General features: G+C 54.4%; 3 protein-coding genes and 1 long non-coding RNA gene across 7 annotated transcripts; 3 read left to right on the top strand and 1 right to left on the bottom strand.

The window, feature by feature from the left end:
- The first annotated feature begins 6,050 nt into the window (after positions 1-6,050).
- Positions 6,051-10,639, top strand: KLK12 (kallikrein related peptidase 12). Of its 2 annotated transcripts, XM_004015398.6 has the most exons (6): positions 6,051-6,238; positions 6,403-6,458; positions 7,006-7,165; positions 8,000-8,259; positions 9,144-9,277; positions 10,183-10,639. In XM_004015398.6, the coding sequence occupies exons 1-6, from the start codon at positions 6,135-6,137 to the stop codon at positions 10,336-10,338; spliced, it is 870 nt and encodes a 289-aa protein (XP_004015447.3). In that variant the 5' UTR covers positions 6,051-6,134; the 3' UTR covers positions 10,339-10,639. The 2 variants fall into 2 exon arrangements, with proteins under 2 accessions (XP_004015447.3, XP_060254834.1); XM_060398851.1 differs by lacking the exon at positions 8,000-8,259 and having other exon boundaries at positions 6,180-6,238.
- A 116-nt stretch (positions 10,640-10,755) lies between these two features.
- On the top strand, positions 10,756-16,327 carry KLK11 (kallikrein related peptidase 11). 2 transcript variants are annotated; one of them, XM_042231099.2, is made up of 6 exons: positions 10,756-11,615; positions 13,403-13,476; positions 13,896-14,052; positions 14,397-14,662; positions 15,192-15,328; positions 15,853-16,327. In XM_042231099.2, the coding sequence occupies exons 2-6, from the start codon at positions 13,437-13,439 to the stop codon at positions 16,003-16,005; spliced, it is 753 nt and encodes a 250-aa protein (XP_042087033.1). In that variant the 5' UTR covers positions 10,756-11,615; positions 13,403-13,436; the 3' UTR covers positions 16,006-16,327. The 2 variants fall into 2 exon arrangements, with proteins under 2 accessions (XP_042087033.1, XP_060254836.1); XM_060398853.1 differs by having other exon boundaries at positions 10,756-13,476.
- Positions 16,328-17,820: 1,493 nt separating this feature from the next.
- Positions 17,821-22,704, top strand: KLK10 (kallikrein related peptidase 10). Of its 2 annotated transcripts, none has more exons than XM_004015395.4 (6): positions 17,821-17,891; positions 18,343-18,453; positions 19,590-19,773; positions 20,680-20,954; positions 21,143-21,276; positions 22,144-22,704. In XM_004015395.4, the coding sequence occupies exons 2-6, from the start codon at positions 18,357-18,359 to the stop codon at positions 22,294-22,296; spliced, it is 843 nt and encodes a 280-aa protein (XP_004015444.2). In that variant the 5' UTR covers positions 17,821-17,891; positions 18,343-18,356; the 3' UTR covers positions 22,297-22,704. The 2 variants fall into 2 exon arrangements, with proteins under 2 accessions (XP_004015444.2, XP_011950055.2); XM_012094665.4 differs by having other exon boundaries at positions 17,821-17,940.
- Positions 18,724-19,685, bottom strand: LOC105601974 (uncharacterized). Its single transcript, XR_001020569.5, has 3 exons — positions 19,573-19,685; positions 19,124-19,176; positions 18,724-18,919 (listed from the first exon to the last, which is right to left on the bottom strand). It is a non-coding gene; the product is annotated as an uncharacterized LOC105601974 (long non-coding RNA).
- Positions 22,705-24,708: the final 2,004 nt, after the last annotated feature.

Here is a 24,708-nt window from a genome sequence, read left to right as displayed (position 1 = left end):
TGTGCCCTGCATTGGCAGGCGGATTCTTAACCACTGGACCACCGGGGAAGTCTATGTGAGGCCTTGTTTAAGGGACTAGGCTGGACTCACCAGGTGAATGGGAGCAATGGGCATATGAGCCCACAATTTCATCCTAACAAATTCAATGTTAAGATAAAAGAAGCAGATGGGTTGTGAGCAGGTTGAGGAGGTTGGACACTCAAGTCAGGCTTTTTGGAGGAAGGGAAGCACGCATTCATGCTAAGTCACTTCAGTTGTGTCCGACTCGTTGCAACCCTGTGGACTGTAGCCCACCAGGCTCCTCTGTCCCTGAGGATTCTCCAGGCAAGAATACTGGAGTGGGTTGCCATTTCCTCCACCAGAGGATCTTCCTGACCCAGGGATTGAACCTGAGTCTCTTATATCACCTGCAGGCGGGGTTCTTATATCATTGGCAGGCAGGGTTCTTTACCACCAGCGCCACCTGGGAAGCCCAGGAGGAAGGGATAATGAAGGATAATGTAGTCGCTCCCGCAGAAGTAGGATGGACTTCCTCATCCAAGGGTTGGTTCAGATGCCATGATTCATGATGCTGCACATGCACCAAAGGGTCATTTCCACCTCCGAGGGGGTGACCACAGTTGGCACTGTAAGTGGGAGCCTAGCTAGGGCCACCACCTTGTCAACTGAAAAAAAAAAAACAAAAAAACCGCACAACCTCAAAGCTGAGAATTAAGTTTTATTTGACAAATATACTGAGGACTTAACCCCAGAAGACAGCCTCTCAGAGAGCTCCAGGGGACTTTCCAAGAGATAAGGGAGGAGCCAGGATACACAGCAGTTTTTGCAACAAAAACCAGGTAGTTGGAACATCAAGAGATTACTATTAAAGAAAAACAAATATCCCCAGTTAGTGAATTTCTTGCTTTTCTATGTATGTTGCTGTTTAGTTACTAAGTTGTGTCCGACTCTGTAACCCCATAGACTGCAGCACGCCAGGCTTCCCTTCCCTTCACTGTCCCCTGGAGTTTGCTCATGTTCATGTCTATAGAGTCGGTGATGTCATCCAACCATCTCATCCTCTGTTGTCCCCTTCTCATCCTGCCCTCAATCTTTCCCAGCATCAGGGTCTTTTCCAATGAGCCAGTTCTTCGCATCAGATGGCCAAAGTATTGGAGCTTCAGCTTCAGCATCAATCTTTCCAATGATTATTCAGGGTTGACTTCCTTTAGGATTGACTGGTTTGATCGCCTTGCTGTCCAAGGGACTCTCAAAAGTACCACAGTTCAAAAGCATCAGTTCTTCACCGCTCAGCCTCCTTCCCCTACCACTTGGGAAATTCCAAAAAATTTTAAAACCTCCATGACCAGAATCCAGGAGGAAAATCAAATGCATACCAGGAACCCACAGGAGGGGTGTGAGCTGGACCAGAGAAGTCTCTAGATGTAGAAAGATCCCTCCAGGGCTTTCTGAGTGGTGGACTAGGTGGGGAGGGGCAGTCAGAGGCTGAGAATCCAGGTAGATGGCTTGGGTGAGGGTCTAGGAGGAGGGAACAAGGCCAGCTGGGGCCAAGTTAGGGTTTGAGAGAATCGGAGACAAGAGGAACAGTGTGAGGAGGGGTAAGAAGGGCAGTGTCTGGATTCAGCCTAGTTAATCGGTAGGTGGCGGGACCTCCTTGAGATAAGACGCAGAGCTCCTGGGGGACACAGAGGGAGATGGGCTGTGAGCATGCCTGAGGGCCATGGCTGCAGAGGGCCAGAGCTCAGGAGCCAGGTTTCAAAGATGCAGAGGAGGAAGTGTTCGAAGCCCTCTTTGGGGAGGATGATGCCTTCAAAATCTTCCCTTTCTCTCCCTGCCGAAAAGTCAGAAAAGAAAATAACAGAGTTCGGAGGGAATAGAAATGTGGCTTTAATCCTCAGCTGTTGGACGGGAGAACAAGTAGGCTTGTGCCTCAAGAACTGTGCCCTCCCACCCCCACCTTCCGTGAGGAATGTGGGGGATTCTGTAAGAGGAGGGCTCGCAGTCAGGGGTAGGTGATGGGGAACAAAGGTGGAAAGATCTTGTCTTCTTCCTCTTGCCTTATTTCAAAAACAGCCATGGGCTGGCATCAGGCAGCCCAGTAGTCGGGTGGTGATTGGGTCTGGCAGTCCTGTAGCCCACTGTCTTCTGTGCATTGTTCTTTCTGTAATGCAAAAACAGAAAAACTACAAGCGGTGGTCTGCGAAGAGAGTGAGAGAAAAGAAGCTGGGTTCCAGAGAGAAGAGTCTGGGCAGGGGACCGGGGGGATGGTGGAGCCAACCACAAAGATGGATAATGTAGGGTCTGAGAACAGGTCGGTGGGGAGAGATGGCGAGGTAGGTTTAGCTTGTCCAGAGGGCTGTCGGATGCTCAGGAACAAAGCTGGGGAGAGACCTGAGAACCAGCCTGCCCCAGGTGATGGGTGAGACTGTCAGCTGTACACACTCAGGTGCAGAGGACACGGCTTAGGACAGAGCCCTGGGAACACCCTTGTTTGTACTGACACTGATGGAGGAAAAAGGTCCTATTCATGAGGGAGGCTGGGAAGGAGAGTCAGGAGTAGGAGGGAAACCAGAAATGCACGGTGTCCCAGGAGGAAGCCGGGAGAGGAGGGGCTGGCCGTGTTTTGAACACTGCCCGAAGCTTGAGTAAGACAGGGACAGACAGGTGACCTTTGGATTGCTCAACATGGAAATCTCTGGAGACCCAAGAAAGACTGTGGCTGTAGGGTGCAAACAGTGAGTAGATCTCCATGGAGAAGTTTTGCTGGGAAGGATGCTAGAAAAACAGGGCAATACCTGGGAGGGGGTGTGGGGCTGTGGGTTCTGATTAAACTCTGTGACCCCAGCATCACCCAGCAGAGGGTCAGGTAGGTACACAGGGCAACCGCGGAATGTTTGTTGAGTGAATCAATGAGCCAGAAATAGAATGAGAAGTGTAAGGATAAACTGAAGACTGCAGAAAGATTCTGTCATGTCAGCTTTGAAACCTTCTTTATAAAAAGAAATGAATGGATGGGGCAATCTTACTCATGTCTGCATTTAGAATACATGATACCCCATCCATCATTATTGAAATTTTTTTTCATTTGTGGCTGTGCTGGGTCTTTGTTGTTGCTGTGTGTGGGCTTTCTCTAGTTGCAGCGAGCTGGGTCATACTCTCTAGTCACAGAGCTCAGGCTTCTCATCGCGGAGGCTTCTCTTGCTGCTGCAGAGCTTTGAGCTGTAGGGCCCGCAGGCTTCCGTAGTCAGGCACACGGACTTAGCTGTCCCGAGATATGTGGGATCTTCCCGGGTGTGGGATCTTCCCGGCAAGGGATCGAACCCATGTCCCCTGGATTGGCAGACGGATTCTTAACTCCTGGACCACCAGGAAAGTCCCCGCAAACATCTTTAATGTCTGTTTTCACTTTTTTCTTGAAGTGTGGTTTACATTGTTATGTTAGTTTGAAGTATACAGCAAAGTGTTTCATATATATATATATTCATATATACTTTTTCAGATTCTTATCCATTGTAGGTTATTACAAGATACTGAATATAGTTCCCTGTGCTATACAGTAGTCCTTCTTTGGTTGGTTTTTTTCCTATTTTATATATAGTAATGTGTTTATGTTAATCCCAAACTCCTCATTTATTTTCTCCCCTCCCATCCATCTTTTGTTGCCTTGTTTGCTGACCCCAAGGGGAAGTGGTGGGTAAACACTTAGCTTCCTCCCAGACGCATTTGTCTGACGGACAAATAGAGGACAAGACAAGAGAGTGTCCCATGGTCCCCAGTGAGTCACGAGATGAACTGAGGTTTCAACCCAGTCTGTACATTTCCAAAAGCTCACTCTCTTTCTTTGAAACCCACAGCAACATCTCTACACTCATCTATTCACACGTATATTTCTTCAGTTAGTCATGCTTTTGTTCATTCACACACTTGGGAAATGATTAACAATACAAGTTCTGGAGCCCGTCTGCCTGGGCTCTAACTCCAATTTTGCCTCTTCTCAGCTGTGGGGCTGTGAGCAAGTGGCTTCATTCAGTTGCCTCTCAGTTTCCTCACCTATGGTGGTCTCCGTGCTCGGGGATGTCACCCCTGAGTTCTCCCTATAAATGGGCTGCATAGTGAGCTTATGATGATGCCCAAGAGGAAAGTGTGAGGCACGGGGACTTGAGAGCTCTGGGGGGCTCCCTGGGAGAGGTGACAAAGGCTCTCGGCGCTTTTCTTGAAAGCAGGAGGTCTGTCCTCTTTGAGCCTCCAGCTACAGAAAGGAATTGGCTTTATGTGGAGGTCACAAGCTGCAAATCTGTGTGTCAAAGAGAACCACCAAGCACTCACTCCCCATCCCGACTCCCCGCGGCCCCAGGCGACCACTGAACCACTTTCCTTCCATCTCCACCAGTTTGCCTTTTCTGGGCATTTCAAATAAACGAGATCGTATGGTTTGTGGTCCTTCGTGACTGACTTCTTTCACCCTCCACAGTGTTATCAAGGTTCCACCCACGGATGATGCTGGTTTAGTCTCTATGTTCTGTCCGACTCTTTGCAACCGCATGGACTGTCCCCCGCCAGCCTCCTCTGTCCATGGGATTTTCCACGCAAGAATACTGGAGTGGGTTGCCATTTCCTTCTCCAGGGCATCTTCCCCACTGAGGGATCTAACCTGGGTCTCCTGCACTGCAGGCAGATTCGTTACCGACTGAGGCACCAGGGAAGCCCTTCTCCATGGATAGCAAACATCGGTACTTGTTCCTTTAATATTAATAGTTGAATATATAGTGGGCTTCCCAAGTGGTGCTAACCAGCCTGCCAGTGCAGGAGACGCAAGAGACGCAGGTTCGACCCCCTGGGTGGGGAAGATCCCCTGGAGGGAGACAGGGCTACCCACTCCAGTATTCTTGCCTGGAGAATCCCATGGACAGAGGAGCCTGGTGGGCTACAGTCCATGGGGTCGCTAAGAGTCAGACATAACTGAAGTGACTTAACACCCATAAACGCCATAGTAGGGACAGACATTTTATTTGTCCACTCATCAGTGGATAGGCATCAGCTTAACAGGTAGAGGGTGTTCTTTGGGGGTGATGAAAATATTCTGGAATTAGATGGTGGTGATGGTTGCAAAACATTCTGAGTACAGGAAAATTCACTGCATGGTAGACTTTAAACTGGTTCAAAGGCTGGATTTTTAAAAAATATTTATGTATTTGGCTATGTTGGGTCTTAGTTCCAGCACGCGGGATCTTTCATAGTGGGCTTAGTTTCTCTGAAGATTGTGGAATCTTAGCTCCCTGACCAGGGATCGAGCCCATGTCTCCTGCATTGGGGACTCGACCACCACAGAAATCCCCAAAATCTAGATTTTATGTCATGTGAATTTTAATTAAGAAAAAAAAAGATGATGGCAGAAAGAGAATGAGAGAGAAGGACTCTGCCCTAAATCTCTTTCATCCTCCCTCTCTGTTCCCTATTCCATTTCTTTCTCAGTGGAAGTACCCATGCAAAACAATTTTCATGGAATTAGATAAATCAACCTGATATCATAAGACCTGTGCTCTGAAAGCCAGGAAAAGAATTGTTTGCATTTTAAGACTTCCGTTAGAACCAGACTTCCTTAGATCCCGGTTTGGAAATTCCTATCTCACCTATTTTGAAATCTCTTCCCTTTCTACCTCTTCTTTCTCGGGCTCTCTCTGCCCTCAGTTTCCCTGACTCCCATTTCTACCCTTCCCTGAGTCCCAGGGATCCACCTCCCCAACCCTCCCTGAGGCTTGTCACTGGAGTCAGGATTAGAACTCGGCTCCCAGCTGGCCGTGAGTCAGTGGCTGCTGGCTGGTCTGGAGAGGAGGGGAGAAGGAGAGGGGCTGGGTCTTCCCTCCAGAGTCATCCGGGCCTCCTCCCCCCTCCATTTAACTGTAAATCTCAGTCAAGTGTCATTAGCCTAGAAGAGTTTTCCCGGGATTAGAGGGCGCCCCACCCCATGACTTCCTTGCCCCTTCCCTCAACCCGGAAAAACAGCATGGGCTGGGACAAAGAGAGTTAAAAGCTGTGTCAGCCGCTGGTCTGGGACAGACAGACAGAAGGAGGGAGACAGGTGGACAGCATGACATGTGGACAGCGGGAGCGTGGACTGGCAGGGTAGCCGGCAGATGAAAGGACAAGCTGGTGGGTGGGTAGAGATAGCAGAGAGAGAGAGAGACGGACAGGCTGATTGCGACAGACACCTGGAGGAATCGGCACGCCAAGAGACCAGGTGAGAAGGAGGCAGGCAGACACCGGTGGGAGGCAGGGTGGGGAGGGGACCCTTGAGGGGATGGGCGTGTGGACCGTCCCCTCCTCGTGGAGTTGCTGGTGGAAGGGATGGGAACGGGAGGGTCCCCTTGCCATCTCTGAGATGCTGCATCTCGTCCCCCCCAGAACCTGGAAGTGGTCCACCATGAGGGCCAGCATCTTTTTGCTCCTGTGTTTCGTTGGTGAGTCCCCCAGAGGGAAGGTGGGTCCCTCCCTCATGAGAATGCCGAGCACTGAGGAGGGGAGGGTGGCTGGCAGGTCGATGTCTCCATTCATTTCCATCTCCCGGGGTCATGTGCCTCTCTCTCCCCTCCATCCTCTCCGCTCTGTCCCTGTCACCACGTCTCTGTCCTTTCTCTCTCTGAATCTCTATTTCTGTCTTGAAGCATCACTCTCCTCTCTCTTTCTCTCTGAGTGTTTCAGTGTGTCTCCCTGCCTTTGACCCGGCCCCCGGCCCCCGCTGTCTCTCAGTTTGTTTCTTTCTCTCACCTTTCTCTTACCCATTCTGTATCCCTCTTTATTTTTTTTTTCAAATTTATTTATTTGCCCGCATTGGATCTTAGTTGCAGCACGTGGGATCTTCGTGGCTCATGTGGGATCCTTCATTGAGGCACGCAGACTTCCCAGCTGTGGCTTGTGTGCACCAGAGCTGCGTACTCCTCTTTCTATCTGATCCATAGTCTCTAAGCCTCTGACCCCCATCTCTCTGCCCTGTGTCCCTGTCCTCAGGGTTCAGCCACGAGGCCAAAGAGAAGATCACTAATGGCACAGAGTGCATTCCTCACTCTCAGCCTTGGCAGGTGGGGCTGTTTGAGGGCACCCGTCTGCGCTGCGGGGGGGTCCTCATTGACCGCAGGTGGGTTCTCACAGCTGCTCACTGCAGCGGCAGGTAAGCCCCCACCTGGGAGCCTCCCTACTCCGGGTGGTCAAAGGGAGCATGATGGGGAGGGGAGGGGCTCACAGGAGTAAGGAGATGGTCCTGCAACAAGAGAGCCTGAGGTTAGACCGGAAGTAGGACTTCCTTACAGTGGACCTGGGTGGGGAACTGTGGGGTGGAGGGCAGGGGCCTTGCAACCTGCCCACCCCACCCCTATATTCCCTCATGGCTCATTTCCTTCCCACACGGTGTGTGTCACCAGTCTAGTGTCCCCTGGCCCAGTCTGAGCCGTGGACCCATGTCTAACCCAAACTCTCTGTGCAATGTCAAAGGCTATACCTGGTACCTCTCTGGGCCTCAGTGGTCCCATCTGTAAAATGAGGGGATTGGGCTTTATAAGTCTGACGCTCTCAGATATGGATGGAGAGACAGAGAGATGTGGGGACAGGGAGGGACACCAGCAAGACAAACAGAATCTACTCATTATTTCCCCCTTCATTTAGTTGACAATAGTGATGACCCAGGCCTTCTGCTGGGTGGCAGAAGGTGCCCCATTCCGGGGCAGTGAACAGGACTAACAGATGTCCCTGCCTCTGTGGGCATCACCAGCTAAGAGGATCAGAGTCAGAAAGTGACACAGGGGCTTGGAGAGGACACACAGGACAAACGCTGGAGAAGGAGAGATGGCAGTGTGAATGGAGACCGAGAGATGGGAAGAGACAGAGCGAGCGAGGGCAAGGGAATGAAGGAGCGAGAGAACAGCCAGCAAGGTGCAGAGCGGCAGAGAGGGGCAGGGGGGCTGGGAGCACTGGGACAGCCCACCTACCACCCGCCATGCCCCCCTAGCAGGTACTGGGTGCGCCTGGGGGAACACAGCCTGAGCAAACTGGACTGGACAGAACAGATCCGACGCAGTGGCCTCTCGGTGACCCACCCCAGCTACCGAGGCAACCTGGGGAACCATGACAATGACCTCCGGCTTCTGCGACTGGGCACCCCTGTCCGGCTGACCACCAGCGTCCAGCCCCTGCCCTTGCCCACGACCTGTGCAACAGCTGGCACCGAGTGCCACATCTCAGGCTGGGGCACCACCAACCACCCATGGAGTAAGGGGGTCTTGGGGTCAGGAGGGACAGAGCTGGGGGTATAGGGTGAGAGGTCAAGGGTCTTGCCTTCTCAGAGGAAGGATGGATAAACGGTCCCCCATCAGGATCATGCCCTGGGGTCTAAGAATATGGTGCATCAAGGGCCTTGGGAATCAAAGTGTTTCAGTGGTTGAATATGGAGTCGGAAGTCATGGGTCAGGGATGAGGTCAGAGGTGGAGAGATATCAAGGGTCATTAGACAAGAGCAGAAGGCATAGATAATAGGATCTTGGGGTCATGGGTCATGGGCTCTGGTGTCAGTCACTGTGGAGTTGAGGTTATGGGACCCAGATGTCGGCCGCAATCTGAGGACGGAAACTGGGGTTCCATCAAGCGTCACTAGTCCAGGACTGGAAGCCATAGGGTTTGGTGTGTGGAGCCAAGGGTTAGAGGTCATGGAGTCTGGGGTCAAGTAAACTAGGATCAGAGGCCACTTTGGAGTAGGAACCAGTGGTTTAGAGGATGCAGAGCCGAGGTCAGAGGTTAAGGTGAAGACACAGAAGATGGAGAGAAGACACGAGGCCAAGATGGGCTCAAAGGGTTATTTAAAAAGACTGGAGGTCAAAAGTCACAGTAGCTGGGATTGAAGGAGAAGGTCAGGTCTGGAGTTACTATATCTGAGTCACAGGCTAAAGGTCGGGGGGACTGGGCCAATGAATTGAAATCAAGAGCCACTATGTAATCAAATCATCTGAAATTTAAAGGCCTGAGGATTGTCTTGGAGATCACAGGGAGGGAGTGGAGGATAAACCTGTATCGGGCTTCCATGTGGCCTCTTTGGGGGAGAGGGGTGCAGGATGAGGGAAGCACTGGGGGATCCTCCAGCATCCATCTTCCATCTCCAGGCCCGTTCCCAGACCGACTCCAGTGCCTCAGCCTCTCCATCGTCTCCAATGCCACCTGCCGGGCAGTGTTCCCTGGGAGAATCACTGACAACATGGTGTGTGCTGGCGGCGAAGCTGGGGAGGATGCCTGCCAGGTGAGCGACTTGCAGGCAACACCCAGGATGGGAGGAAGGGGAGGGAGAACGGGGTGGGGTGAGGGTGGGGGGCGGAGAGGGCAAGTCAGAGAGAGGAGACGGGGAGAGAGATGAGGTCAGAAAGAAGGAGAGGCACAGAAAGCGCCAGGGAGAGAGCCCAGGGAGTGGAGGGCAGAGACAGGGAGCGCAGGTACAGAGCAGGAGAGATTTGGGGTGGGGCACAAAGGGGGGGAGAGCAAAAGATAGCTGACATTCGGAGCTCAGGCAGGTGACCGCATGTCTCTCCAGTCCTGAGTCTTCCCAGTATCATCCATCCTCCTGTTGGTGCTGGCCCAGGTGAGAACGATTCCTGGATGGAGCAGGAGAGAGGGGCTGGAGGGCTCTCTCATTCTGTAATTCCACTAGCTTGTCCTGTTGGTCCTCCAGCTAGAAGGCTGCACCTCCCTACTGGCCGGGGCCCCAGCCAGAGTCCTTGAGAGGACTCTTGAGATGTCCAGTCCTCCTTCTCTACCATTGGTCACTGGTACCGGTGTCCACTTCCCTCATTGGTCAGGGCCCCAGCCATGTTCCTTGAGCCCGCATGGAGTCCCGCCCTCCCCCACTGGGATTGGTCATTGGTGCCTGCACTCTCTTCCCTCATTGGTCAGGGCTCAGGCATTGTCTCAGAGAACCCTCTACACTGGCATAGAGGCCCGCCCTCCTTCCCTGGGATTGGCCCCTAGGGACAGTGTGTTCTCTATTTAGTCCCTGTTGTCCTCTGGGAACCTGGCTATGCTTGTTTTCTCTGATGATAAGGCTTGGAGCCACCGTCCTCAAGGCCCAAGAAATGGGTGAAGGGGCAGGAGGCAAACTGGAACAGGGTTTCCCCATGTTCACACCATGCTCCTTCACCTCTTGTCTTCCAGGGAGACTCCGGGGGTCCCCTGGTGTGTGGCGGGGTCCTTCAGGGTCTGGTGTCCTGGGGATCCGTGGGGCCTTGCGGACAAGAAGGCATCCCAGGGGTCTACACCAATATTTGCAAGTACGTGGACTGGATCCAGACAGTCATGAGGAGCAACTGACCTGCTGTCTGCATCGTCATATCTCAGCTTGGGGGCCACTCTGACCCGCAGAGCGCCAACACCGTCTCCATCGTCACCTCTAGCTCCCACTCTTCTTGAGCTGGGACTCTTCCTGGCAGAACTCCCAACTTCAGCCAGCCCTCCTAAGACCCACGGTTGAAGCAGAAGAAGTGTGTGACTGTCTGGAATAAACCTGGAGGAGAGACTGTGTCTATTTGAAAACCTCTGCTTGTTGAGATTAGAGGGAGGGCTCATCAGTTACCTTACCCACAGGTGTTGAAATAAAGATGAGAGAGGTTAAGGGTTTTCCCTCAGGAGCCTCACGTGAATGCACTAGAGAAAATTACATTAGAAATTAAGGCCATTTTTCTCCATCTGCCACAAGAGGAACTTATAAGTTTAGAGCTTATAAACTTTTCAAAGGGCCATGAAGGACCTGACATGGGGCGGTGTGTGTGTGTGTGTGTACCTGACATGGGGCGGTGTGTGTGTGTGTGTGTGTGTGTGTGTGTGTATGTGCATGCTGGAGGTGGGGGGGGAGGGACAGGGTTGTCAGCTCCAAAATAGCAAATGAAAGCTGCAAGATCAAAATTCACTACCATTTAATTAAATGTCTATAAAACATAATGTTCTTCCCACAAGCCAATCGCAACTTGGCTCACCCGGAGTTGAGCATGTGTTATGTTTAATGTGGGGTGCAGGTCTGTTTTGATGTCTGTGATGCTAGAGGAGGGGGTGTAGCCCTAGAAAGCAAAAGGACCCAGCCTTAGTCTTAAAATAGTTCTGCCCACCTCTTAGGGTCAGTCTTCATAACCTCTCCAGAAGTTAGAAAGAGAATTTCTTCTCCCCAGTGAATGGAAGGGACACTTGAGATGGGAGAGGGAGAGGGGCAATCAGGACAGCCGTGGCAACATTTTGCTGGATGCCTACTGTACCCGGCTCTCCTTAAGTCTTCATCCCAACCCCCTGAGGCAGAGCTGTCACCCCCACCTCACAGATGAAGAAACTGAGCCTCAGCCGGGTGGAGTCCTTCATCCCACGTCACTGTGGTAGGAAGAGGCAGTGCCCAGATTTGGGGCCAAGGCTGGCTGCTGTCAGAACCCAAGCCTATCCCCTAGTCTTGCTTCACATCTCATTAGGGGAGAGAGGAGGGCAAGACAGAGGGAGATCTAAGTGATAATAAACAAGCCTGCAGAAGTAGGGATCGGCACTTGAGTTTTGCAGGGGGGAAGCTGAGCTGGCTCAGATTCCAGAAGTCATCGGACCTACGTCACAGAGTGAGTAAGGGCCACAGCTGGCTCCCGAGGACCCTGGGAGAAGGGTGGGCAGGGAAGTGAAGCCCCGGAGGAGCCCTGATGGGGAGGGGTGCCAGCCCAGGGCGGACTTCCCTCTCCTGGGCCTGGAATCCCACAGGCCCCAACCTGCCTCCCCCACCCTCCTGCCTGCCCCTCCACCTGGCAGCAGCCCCACCTGTGTGATGCCCGAGTCCCCCCACCCCACTCCTTGGAATGGTGAAGGAAGGGGCCAGGGCCACCCCTGGGCTTGGGGGCTGTGGGAAGGGAGGAACAAGGACAGGAGACACAGCCAGACTGGGAGAGGAGGAGGACTGAGAGGGATTTAGACATGGATGTGGGGAGAGATGGAAGGACAGGGATGGAGGGAGGCAGGGACGAGAGAGAGGCACAGAAAGACGGAAAGAATTACAGGAGATGTGCAGGGACTGGGAGGGAAAAACAGCGCTGGATAAAGAGAGAGAAAGGATCAGGAAGAAAAATCACACACACACAGAGAATTATAGGAAAGTGGAAGAGATGAAGGCGGATTCACAGTGACTGGGAAGGAAGCAGACAGATGGATGCAGGCGTGTGAGGGGACACAGGCACAGAGCAGACAGACCTGGGGACACGACAGTGGCAGGTGGGCAACACATGAAGGGCCCGGGCCAGGATGGGGAGTGCCCCCACACCCTGCCCCCCGGGCGCTGAGGCAGGGCTGGGAGGCCAGTCATCCTGGGCCCGCCCTGGGCTGCCCTGCCTGCTCACCTTCCTGGTGCCTCCCGCTCCAAGACCTGCTGCCTCAGCCACGCTGCTGCCCCCCGAGCCCCAGCCCCAGCACCCGTGAGTCTGGGGGTGGGGTGGGAGGGCAGAGGGAAGGTACCTTGCTGAGGGTGCCAGGCCTCGCCTGGCATCATTCCTCCTGCTCCGTCCTTCTCGGGGTGGAGGGATTGTGTCTGTCTGCCTTGATCTGTATCTCCAGCAGGCTGCCCCCCACCCCAATCTCAGTGTCCTCTGACCCCAGCTTCCATCACCAAGTCCAACCCTCCACCCCCACCCCCCCTGGCCAGGTGACCTGCCCCACTCTGCCCTGTCGTCTAGCTGTTCTCCCAAGGGGCAGGGGTTCAGCAGGGTTGGGGGTCAGAATGCTGTCCCAGGCTGAGCTCCCTCTTACACCACAGATAGCTCTGGGGTGGGTTCTGAATGGAGCCTGGTTCCTTTTATCCCCCCATCTCCAGCTGGCTGGACCCTAAGTCTCAGGTGGGCAAGAAGGGCCTCCGAGGTCCCATGGCTGACTACACAGGGTCAGCCCATCCCTTGCCCTGGGCAAAGCCTTCCCCTAGCTTCTGGAGGTTCCAGCTGGGATCACGTGCGTGTGTCCTCAGTCGCTTCAGTCATGTCCAACTCTTTGCGACCCCATGGACCGTAGCCCGTCAGGCTCCTTTGTCCATGGCATTTTTCAGGCAAGAATACTAGAGTGCATTGCCATTTTCTTCTCCAGGGGATCTTCCCCACCCAGGGATGGAACCCAGGTCTCCTGCATTGGCAGGCGGATTCTTTACTGCTGAGCTACTGCAGAAGCCCCCAACTGGGATTGGGCCCCTGCAAAGCCACCCTCCATAGTAGAGATTTATTTTAAAAATTTGGAGGTTGGGGTGCTGTGAGAACCAGGGAATTCTGCAAACCTGGCTGTTTCTCGCTGGGGGAGCAGGCGAGGGGGTGAGAGGGTCGTGGACCAGCCCTCCATCTCCCCAGGAAGTGATTTGACCCCTTGTCCCTCTTGTCCCCAGAAGAACCTGGGGCCTGCCCTCCCCGCTCCAGGCCATGATGACTCTGCAATTAATCATGTTTGCTCTGGTGACAGGTACAGTAGCAGTGGGGGCGGGGGGCACGGGCAGGGGCCTCCCAAGTCTCTAGGATTCCCAGCCCTCTGTGTGTAGACACTGATGGAGCGGATATTAAAAATACAGAATAACAAGGCATCTGAAAGAGTAGATGAGCCCTGCCCGGATGCCCCCTGCCACCTAAAGGTGTATTCCCTTTAGAGCTAGAATAGGGAGAGGGCAAAGAGGGTCCCAGAGGAGGGGCTGGGGCGGCTGAGGGGGTGTGGGAGATACTCAGAGAGCTCAGGACAGTGGCTCCTGAGCAACTGGTATGGAAGGATTTCATCTGATACCCAGCCTGTCCACACAGTGCGTCCCCAGGGTTATGATCCTCTTCCCGCCATTTCTGGGAGTCCTCTCATGCCTGGGCCCCCTCCTTTGCTTCCCCACCCCCTTCTAGGGCACGTCGGGGGAGAGACCAGAATCATCAAGGGCTACGAGTGCCCCCCTCATTCTCAGCCCTGGCAGGCCGCTCTCTTCCAGAAGACGAGGCTGCTCTGCGGGGCCACGCTCATCGCCCCCAGATGGCTCCTGACAGCAGCCCACTGCCGCAAGCCGTGGGTGCGGGGGCCGGGGCGGGGCCGGGAGGGGAGGCGGCTGGAGATGGAGAGATGGGTGGAGAGGGGCTCGAGGCCAGGGAGGACGGGGCTCGGGTGGGGCCGGTGGGGTCAGGGATCGACGGTGGGAGGAGGAGGAAGGATTTCGGAAGCCGGGATGGCGCTGGGCTCGGGGGTCGGATGTCGTGCTGAGGATAAGGTCGTGGTGGGCGATGGGGGCGAGGTTGGAGGTGGAGCCGCGCTTCCTCATTCTCTCCGTCCCTCCCCCCCACCCCCACGCCTCTCTCCATCTCCTGTGTCTCCCTCCCCTTCCATCTCTGACCGCTGCGTGTCTCCCACTTCAGCCGATACGTGGTTCGCCTGGGAGCGCACAGCCTCCAGCGGCAGGAAGGCTGTGAGCAGACCCGAACTGCCACCGAGTCCTTCCCCCACCCAGACTTCAACAACAGCCTCCCCAACAGAGACCACCGCAACGACATCATGCTGGTGAAGATGAGGACCCCGGCCCACCTCACCTGGGCCGTGCGACCCCTCACCGTGTCACCATGCTGTGTCGCCGCTGGGGCCAACTGCCTCATTTCCGGCTGGGGCACCATGTCCAGCCCCCAGTGTAGGGGCTCCAGAGGGGAACGTGATGGGGAGTTGGGGGGGGCACGGTGGTTAAAATCGCAGAAGGACAGCGGGAGCCAGAGGAACCTTCAAAGGCGAGCACTTGCAGTAATACAAGAGGCAGCCATGCGGGGGTGTCAATAGTGGGATAAGCCGAAAGGAAGAGTGGAAAAGTAAGGGCTGGGGAGGGCAGAGACAAACGTTTGGGGCCTGGATTCAGCAGATCGGATGTGCAGTTTCAGATCCACGACCTGCAGAATTGTAGGTCCTTAGGCGAACGGCTTCTCTATGAGATGAGAATAATCACAATAGATAATGTTTATAGAGCAACGGGCATAAAGAATTTTACTTAATGGCATTACTGTTACTGTCGCTACAAGCAGAGAGGTGAGTTGGCTGCAAGCAAGAAGGATGGGAGCTGGGTGCAGAGAAAGGGCCTTGGTTCTCTGCTGGGGTTAGAGGCAGCCCCGCAGAGTGGGGAAGGGGACGAGGGGTTCTCATTCTCTCCGCCCCTCATGTCGTCTCTACAGTGCACCTGCCCCGTAACTTGCGGTGTGCCAACGTCACCATCATCAAGCACGGGGAGTGTGAGGACGCCTACCCTGGCAACATCACAGACACCATGGTGTGTGCCAGTGTCCGCAAAGAGGGCAAAGACTCCTGCCAGGTCAGAGGGCAGGGCCTGGGTCTCTGACCGCATTCCCATTGCCAACTCCCACCGCAGTTGCATCTTCATCAGCAACCAGAACCTCATTCCCCAACTTTCCCCGGCAACCCCCCAATCCCACTCCACTCCTGGTTCCCATTTCTACCCTAAACACAATCCCCAGCTCCACTCCCATCCCCATCCCTATTTCCAACCCCAACCATCCACAGATCATTCTTTCTCTAGTTGTGGACCACAGGCTTAACTGCATGTGGGATTTTAGTTTCCTGACCAGAGATTGAACCCAAGTCCCCTACATTGGAAGGCGCATTCTTATCCACTGGACCACCAAGGAAGTCCCCCCAATCAGTTTTCTATACTATCTTTGTTCTCACCTATAACTCTAACCTCATCCTCAATCCCACAGCCAATCCCATCTTCAATCTCCACCTCTCTTCCAACACCATCCCCACCTCCTCTCAAAAACCATGAACACTTTCCCCTCTCGCCTCCTCTCTAACTGGTTCTCTTTTCCCCATCTCCAGGGTGACTCTGGGGGCCCTCTGGTCTGTAACGGGTCTCTTCAAGGCATCATCTCCTGGGGCCAGGATCCATGTGCTGTCTCCAAAAAGCCTGGTGTTTACACAAAGGTCTGCAAATATGTGGACTGGATCCAGAAGACCATGGAGAACAATTAGCTAGGACCGGCTGATCACAGCCCAATCCCCTAATCCCTACTTGGGGCTGTGGTTTCCTGTTCATTCTGTTAATAAGGAAGCCTGAGCCAGGACCCCCTTTATGTACTTTGGTGGGGGTGGGGGGCGCTTCTTGACCACAAGAGATGCTGTTAACTTGGTAATCAATGTGAGGTCTGGATTGGGAGACTTGGGTTCTATTCCTACATCATTCTAACTTGTGACTCTGGAAGTGAAAATAGCTGTCTGGTTCACTGTTGTACCTCCAGCTGCAAACCCAATTCCTGGCACACACTAACGTTTCAATAAATATTTACTAAACGAATGAATCTTTTGAATGTTCCCTGTGTGCCAGTGACCCCGGTCCCAGGGCTTTTAAATATGTTGACCAACACAATCTTCACAAAACCATATGAGGTTGGTGCTGTTATTATTACACCCATTTTGCAGATGAGGAAAACTAAGGCACAGAGATAGGAAGTTGCCTATTCACAGTCACACAGCCAGCAAGTAACAGGAGCAAGGGATCATTTCTTAACAAAACTGCCTTGATGAAGACTCCTTTCCTTATCTGTAAAATCATGCACACAGAAGTATGCACACTACGTCAGTCAGCCTGCACATAGCTGAGACCCAGTAAAAGGAAGGGATCATTGTTTTCTTTCCAACCTTCATAATAGGTAGTTCATCAGGACCTGTGCAGGTCAATACAATAGCTACTAGACACATGTGGCTATTTAAAATTAAATTTAAATAGCCTAAAATCAGAAATGTAATCCTTGAGTCATACTCGTCGCATGTCAAAACCCCTGTAGCCTTGGATAGCAAATACGGAGCCTCTTCATCACAGCCGAAAGTTCAATTGGATGGCACAAGAGCCGGACAAACCTCTGGAATTAACCCACTTCTTGCTGGAGAAGATGCGTCACAAATAGTCCAGAACTAGATCTTTCCTCACATTCTGCTCAGCTGGCAGGGGAGGTAGTTGGCATGAGTAAGAGCCCAGAGCTGGAACTGGGGCCTCTGGGTGGTTACGTGGACCTTGCTGTGTGACCTCCTGTGAGTCACTGCCCTCTCTGAGCCTCCCACTCCTCACCCGAAATGAGGGAGTTGGCTGAAGTGCCGTGCGATGCCCCTTGCCGCTTTCGGCCTCCTGTGACTCACAGGCTCGTGTGTCACCTGGAGACCCACAGGTGGCAGGAAGGACGGGAAGTGACCGCACTGGATGCGGAACCTCCCCCTACACACAGGGGCCAGGACACACAAAGACACTGTTCTGGCTGTGGACGGATGCGCACCCGAGCACAGAGCATCCCTCTGTGTCTGCACCTGCCTCTCTGTGTTTTCTTTTCCTTGTGTGTGTGTCTCTTGCTCCCACTCTTTTTCCTTCAGTCTGTCTTATCTCTCTCCTTCCCACTTTTCAGGTTAGCACTCCGGCTTTTCCCATTACGTCACTATAGGTATGCATTCCCCTGTTTATTTATTTCCCCCTCTCTCTGCTTACAGTCATCCGTCTCCAACAGTATGCCGGTGACCCCCGGGAAACTCCTGGGGATGTGGCCCCCCCTCTCTCCTCACCTAAGAAGGCTTCTGGAAACACTGGACCTGGGGAAATCCCACGAAATCCAAGTTCAGAAAGGGTGTTTCAGGCACTGGGAGAAGCCTGTATTCCTGGCCCCTCCCAGAGCAGGAATCTGGGGCCCAGCCTCACCCACGGCATAATTAGGGAGAGGGAAAGGGAGCGGGTACCTCCCTGGGGGGAGGGTGGGGAAACAGGCTCTTCGGGGTTAAAAGGGGAGGCCTGCCCAGGGGTCCCTTGGCAGAGGAGTCCAGCGGCCCACACGGCAGGGCTGAGGCACGTCTTCCCCTCTCCCCTCGACGGCTCCCAGGTGAGCGGCACGCTCCTCACCTTGGTGGGGGTGGGTCGCCAGAGCCCAGGTGGGCACCTTCGGGCGGCGGGTAGGAGACTTGTTGAAGACTCAGCTTCTTTATCCTCTTTATCCTCTGAGCCTCGAAGCTCCAGCCCATTTATATGAAGGAGGACAGGAACCTGAAGCGCCCAGAGGCTGGCACCCCGGCCAGCCCGGGCCGGGAGGGCGCTGCCCTCGGGCGTGGGAAGGGGAGTGCGGGAGGACGCCAGAGGGGCGTCATTAGGGTAATTGCGCCCATCACTGACGGTTCAGGCCCGAATTGCCAGGCTACCCACCCCTGCGCCAGCCGGCCACAGGTTAAACGGGTCCCCAGCGGTTGGGGTGGTCCAGGATGCGCGGACGGGCAGGCAAGGTGGGGGTCTCGGCCCGGCAAGTGTTTTGAACTGCCCCCGTCGCTGCTCCTCCCCAGCATAGGTCCTGGCCATGAGACCTCCGCATCTCCACCTCTCCGCCGCCTCTGGCGCTCAGGGCGGCCTGGGGAAGCTGCTGCTGCTGCCGCTACTGATGGCGCAATTCTGGGGTGAGGCGGGGAACGGGGCGGGCGGCGGGCCGGGGAAGGGGAGGCGATGGGGGAATGGGCTGTTATTACCAAGCCTGCCGCTCACTTCTCCTCCCCTTGGGACCCCCAGCCCTCACCCACAGGTTCGGAAAGGCCGGCCCCAAGTCAGACCCGCCTCTCTTCTCACTCCGCCCTAGCTATCCCAGCCCTCTTCACTCCGCTAGGATCAGTACACCCCCGACTTTGTCCTCGCCTTTCCCTTCCCCGCCCCTTCTTACTCTGCCCTATTTTAATCCCAAGTCTTTTCTTTTTTTAAAACATGTATTTATTTATTTGGCTGCGCCGGAGCTTAGTTGCAGCACACAGCTGCAACTTTTAGTTGGGGCATCTTTTTAGCTTCGACGTGTGGGATCTTCAGTCGCTGCCGGCCAACTCTTCGTTGAAGCCTGTGGAATCTAGTTCCCTCCAGAGATTGAACTCCTACGCCCTGTGCATTGGGAGTGTGGAGTCTCAGTCACCGGACCCACGGGGGCGGGGGCGGGGCGGTCCCTATCCCAGGCCTTTGCCCTCTCCCCTTCTGCTAACGCAGTAGCGTTATTCCCAACCCTAACTGTCACCCGCCCAGCCCGGGGTTCTATCCCCGCCCTTCGCCACGCCCCCACACCCCCGCCTCCTCCCTTGTATTCCTGACCTTCCAGTACTCGGTTCAGTCCTCACTCCTCCAGAATCAGCCTCTTGGGTCTCCTTGCAAGTGAAAGTGAAAGTGTCAGTCGCTCACTCATCAGGCACTGTAGCCCGCCAGGCTCCTCTGTCCACGGGATTTCCCAGGCATGAATCCTGGACTGGGTTGCCATTGAGTCCTCCGGGGGATTTTCCCGACCCAGGGACCGAACGCGAGTCTCCGGCCTTGCAGGCAGATTCGTTTCTGTCTGAGCCACCAGGGGAAGCCCCTTAGGCCTCCTTTCGCCTCTCACGCCGTTCCCCGCCCACTTCCATTAGGTTGCTTCGGGACCCCCAATTCCCACACACACCGTCGGGTTCAGGCTGTGCCCACCACCCTCCAAAAAGCTCCGTCCTATGGCCCCACTCGGATCCCAAACCCAGTGCTTGCCATACTGTCCTGCCTGCTCTGACCCCCACCTGCTTTCTTTCTCCAGTCTCGGAGGCTCTGCTTCTCCCCGCAAACGACACAAGCACCAACTTCGTGGCCTCCGGCGCCCCGTGCGCTCACGGCTCGCAGCCCTGGCAGGTGTCCCTCTTCAATGGCCTTTCGTTCCACTGCGCCGGCGTCCTGGTGGACAGGAGTTGGGTGCTCACCGCTGCACACTGCGGGAACAATAAGTAGGGGGAGCTCCTCTGGGGCGCTATGGAGGGGCTGGGGAGACAGGCCCTGGGGACCGAGCGAGAGGGCGGGAGCACGTGATGGTATGGACCTGCCAGCTCCACGTGGGGGCAGTCCTCGAGGGCTTCCTGCACGAGGAGAGGTGGGGTTGTGCTGTGGCCACGAGGGGGCAGTGTGGTCTTCCTCAGCGTTTCTAGGCCCATCCAGAGTCACTGCCTAGCGGAACCTCTTAGGGTTCCATTTGTCTTGTTTTTGTTGTTCAATTGCTAAGTCATGTCGGACTCTGTGACCCCGTGGACTGCAGCATACCAGGCTTCCCTGTTCTTCGCTATTTCCTGGAGTTTGCTCAAACTCGTGTCCATTGAGTTGATGGTGCCATCCAATCATCTCATCCTCTGTTGCCCCTTTCTCCTCCTGTCCTCAAATCTTTTCCAACATCAGGGTTTTCCATTTAGGTGTAGACAGTTGTGTGCAACAGACAGAAGTTGGGGTCTAGTGTGATTAGGACTTTAAAACGAAAAGAAGTTGTTCACCTTGTGAGTCCTCACTGAAGGAGGAAAAAAAGAGTAGGTTTACCCCTGGAGACCCTCTGCCCTCAAATCCTGCAGAACTTAGGGACCCAAACCTGTGATCACACCTCCCCATGCCCCCCACCTCAGGTCTGCAGCTCCCTTCTCCCCTACACACTGCTTCCTCAAACCTAGGAGTCCCAGCCCCCTCCACCATCAGACCCAGGAATCTAGGCCTCCAGCGCCTTCTCCCTCAGACCCTGGAGTCCCAACCCCAGCCCCCTCCCTTGCCAGGACCCGAGTCCACCCGACCCCATGCCTGAACCCTCCTTCCCAGGGACTCGGGGTTCAGTCCCGATGAACGTTTGGCCTCCTCTATGGCTCTTCCCTCCCCAGGCCCCTGTGGGCTCGAGTTGGGGATGACCACCTGCTGCTGCTGCAGGGCGAACAGCTGCGCCGGACCTCTCGTCCTATCGTCCACCCCAAGTACCAGCAGGGCTCGGGCCCCATCCTGCCGAGGCGCACGGACGAGCACGACCTCATGCTGCTGAAGCTCGGCAGGCCCGTGGTGCCGGGACCTCGAGTGCGGCCCCTGCGCCTGCCCTTCCGCTGCACGCAGCCCGGGGACCAGTGCCAGATCGCTGGCTGGGCCACAACATCCTCCCGGAGAGGCAAGAGCCAGGGGTCCCGGGGTGGGGCCTGGATCTCGGGGAAGGAGTATGAGGGACCGGGACTCCTCGACGGAGAAGAGGTTGGGAGCCTGGGGCCTGGGAGGGGCATGGTCTGGGTGTCGGGACTCCTGGGGCCTCGGGGGTTGGGGGACCGGGGCCCAGGGTTACTCGATGCTTTCTCCCACCAGTGAAGTACAACAAGGGCCTGAGTTGCTCCAGGGTCACTATCCTGAGCCCTAAGGAGTGTGAAGTCTTCTATCCCGGTGTGATCACCAGCAACATGATGTGTGCAGGCCTGGATCAGGGCCAGGACCCCTGCCAGGTACAGACTGACCAGGAGAGATCTCTGACTGGTGGGAGCAGGACAGGGAGGCTATGGGAAAACAGACACCCCCAACTCCCAGCCCAGTTTCCTCCCCACGTCCAGCACTATCCCGCTTCTACCCCCAGCATCAACCCCTGTTCAACTCTACTTCCTTATGCCCTTCCTTTCTGCTTCCTTCTCACGCCCAACCCTGTCTCCAACTCCACTCCCAAGCCCATCTCCCCATCCTGTGTGCGTTGCTCAGTCGTGTCTGACTCTGTGCGACCCCATGGGCCGTAGCTCTCCAGGCTCCTCTGTCCACGCAATTTCCAAGGCAAGAATATCGGAGCCAGTTGCCATTTTCTTCTCCCAACCCCTTCCTACCCCATCCTAAACCACATCCCCATCCTCAAGCCATTCCTAAACGCCCACGTGCCAAGTGGCTTCAGTCGTGTCTGTCTCTTTGCAACCCTGTGGTCTGTAGCCTGCCTGGCTCCTCTGTCCATGGGATTCTCATACCAGAGTGGGTTGCCATGCCCTCCTCCAGGGGATCTTCCCAACCCAGGGATCGAACCCACATCTCTTACGTCTCCCGCATTGGCAGGCGGGTTCTTTACCAGCAGTGCCACCGGGGAAGCCCTCCTAAAGCGTGACCGCATCCTTATCTCTAGAGCCTGCTCCATCCCTCACCTACCATGAATGACAGTCTCAGCGCCATCCTATCTCCAGCTTCATCCTCACCCCATCCCACCTCAACCCGACCCCAACCTCAGCTTTATCCCAAGGCCTACCCGACCCCTCCCTTCCTCATCAGTACCCGAGACCCCCAAGTGGCAGCCTTTCCGTTGGTGAATTTATTTGATCTCTCCTTCCTCCCACTCCCAGAGTGACTCTGGTGGCCCTCTGGTCTGTGACGAGACCCTGCAGGGCATCCTTTCATGGGGCGTTTACCCCTGCGGCTCGGCCCAGCATCCAGCCGTCTACACTCAGATCTGCAAGTACCGCTCTTGGATAGAGAAGACCATCCGCTCCAACTGATGCAGGAGCTGCCCCGCAACCCCCTCTCCACCTGCCCTCTTCCTCCAACTTCCCCTCCTTCCTCCAGCTGGGCTGGGCTCTCCCCCGCCCCACTCAAATTTCTGCCGCCCATGCACACCTGCTAACATCTCCCCTCTTTCCTCACACCCCTTGCCCAATGCTGCTCTTTGCCCATGCTGAAGCTGAGATGCAGAAAGCGGTCGCCAAGTTTTGTTCACGAGAAATGAAGCTGGTAGTCACTAGTCTCTGAGAGAAGTTATCCATCACCTGACCTGGCTTTCTTCACCGCTGCCTGCTGTGTGACCTTGGGCAAGCCAAGTACCTTCTCTGAGCCTCAGTTTAGCCTCACTTGGAAAGCCGGAACAATGAAGTGCTTACCTCATAAAACATGTCACGAGGAGACTATAACATGCGTGTGTAGATTGTCATGGAAATTGCCACGTCGAGTATTAACATGGTGGGTGGTGAACTCTGACTAAATGGCCCCAGGTCCTGGTGGGCATGTGTGTGATTTTTGTGACCTGGGGAGAAAAGCGCAGGGGTAGCCTCTAATCCTAACCACCCTTTGCATTCCCAGCCCCGTCCATCAGGAATGATGGGAGAATCGCATTTCTTTCTTCCTGTCAAGTTCTGTAGAGCACCTCTTAACCACTTCCTTCTTCCCTCCCACTGTTTCCCATGTTGGGGTCCACCCAACACCTGTTCCTCCTGTCCCAGGAACTGGGCTGTCTCTGAGTCATCTGGTACCTTCCATGCCTGGCTAGGGCCACTGAAACTCAAGGGACCTCAATTACAGCCATCTTAGCCTCTAAGATGAGAGGACCTCTCCCTACCTCAGTTGCTAAGTTTACGCAAAGAAACCCTCTGACATTTAAGGGAAATGTTTTGGTTTCTTGGCTAGATCCATCCCCATCCAATTCCATCTCTAGCACAAATCCATTCTCATTGGCCGACCTGACAACCAGACACTCCAACTCCATCCCCTCCCCTCACCTAAATGGGCTTTGAGCTTTTTGCCCTGAAAATTTGGGACGAAGGGGTTCTTGTCCTCTCCCTGAAACTGTTACAGTGTAAATATTCCCATGCTAGGGGCTAAATGGAACTTCCCTGGTGGCACTAGTGGCAAAGAATCCACCTGCCAAAGCAGGAAGATCCCCTGGAGGAGGAGATGGCAACCCACTCCAATATTCTTGCCTGGGAAATCCCACAGACAGAGGAGCCTGGGGCACTACAGTCCATGGGGCCACAGGGAGTTGGACATAACTGAGCACACAGAACAGGGGCTATTATACACAGAATCCAAGCAAAGCTAACAGAAGTCTGGGTGTCTCCTCCACTGAGCCTGGACTTTAGAGTGGCAACGCAAGCGGAACACGTGCACGATAGAAATTTTCTAACCTGCACAGGTTATTTTGTTTTCTCTTTCCAACATCAATTTATTGAGCACCAGTTGTATGGCAGGCTCACTACTGCGTGCTGGGAACCCAGTGGTGACCAAAAGGTCCCTGCCCCCCCAACAGAGCCCATGGAAGATTGGGGCACAGCGTTTGAGCAGAGTCTACACAGCTCTCTTCCACTGTTTCCCCAGCCCTATTAGCACACCCAGGAAACGCCAATGAAGCATATCAGCTGAGCTTATTATGCAAGAATCGGAGCAAAGTAGGTGGGAACTCAAAAACTCGATTCATTTTTAAAGGCAGTTCACCCATTCGTTTAGTCACATCATAAGTGTCTATTGAGCTGTGTGCCATGCCAGGTCCTGGAGGTGAATCAGACTAGGCTCTACCCTCAAGGAGCTGCTAGTCTGGTCCAGGAGACAGGCAAGCCTTACATTCCTGTCATTCAGGTCCCTACTCAAAGTCACTTCCTCAAGCAGGCCTTCCAGGATCTCCCTGGCTGAAAGCTTCTCCCCACTGTACTCTTCTACACTGGTCACTAATCCATCGTTTATTTCTTTTGCAGCCCTTGTTATAGCAAAAATGATCTCAGTATCTGTTTACTCCATAATGGTCTGTCTCCTTCCCCTCACCCAGTCAATTCGGGCAGGGACTCTGATTTATTCACTGTGATTGTCTGATGCCTGACACATAGAAGGCACTCAACACATCACCAAATAAACAAATAACATAAAATGATCAATGCTGTAACAGAAGAAGGCCCAGGGTTTCCCAAGAGGGCCTGAAGACTCCTTCTGAAGGAATCAGGGAAGGCTTCTCAGATGAGGGGACATATGCATGGGGTTTTAAAGGATAAGTAGGAGTTCACCAGGTAGAGAAGGAAATATATTTCTGTAACTCACTGACTGTGTGACTTGAGCAAAATTCTTGAGTGCTGTCTCTACCTCAGCTATCTCCACTGTGAAATAGAGATTGGTTAGACTCTTGCGAGAATGTAGTGAGAAAACATACGTGA

The sequence above is a fragment of the Ovis aries genome, chromosome 14, assembly GCF_016772045.2.
Source record: "Ovis aries strain OAR_USU_Benz2616 breed Rambouillet chromosome 14, ARS-UI_Ramb_v3.0, whole genome shotgun sequence".
Lineage (NCBI taxonomy): Eukaryota > Metazoa > Chordata > Mammalia > Artiodactyla > Bovidae > Ovis > Ovis aries.
Note: the sequence above shows the minus strand (reverse complement) of the source record. Positions and strands in the feature narration are given on the sequence as shown.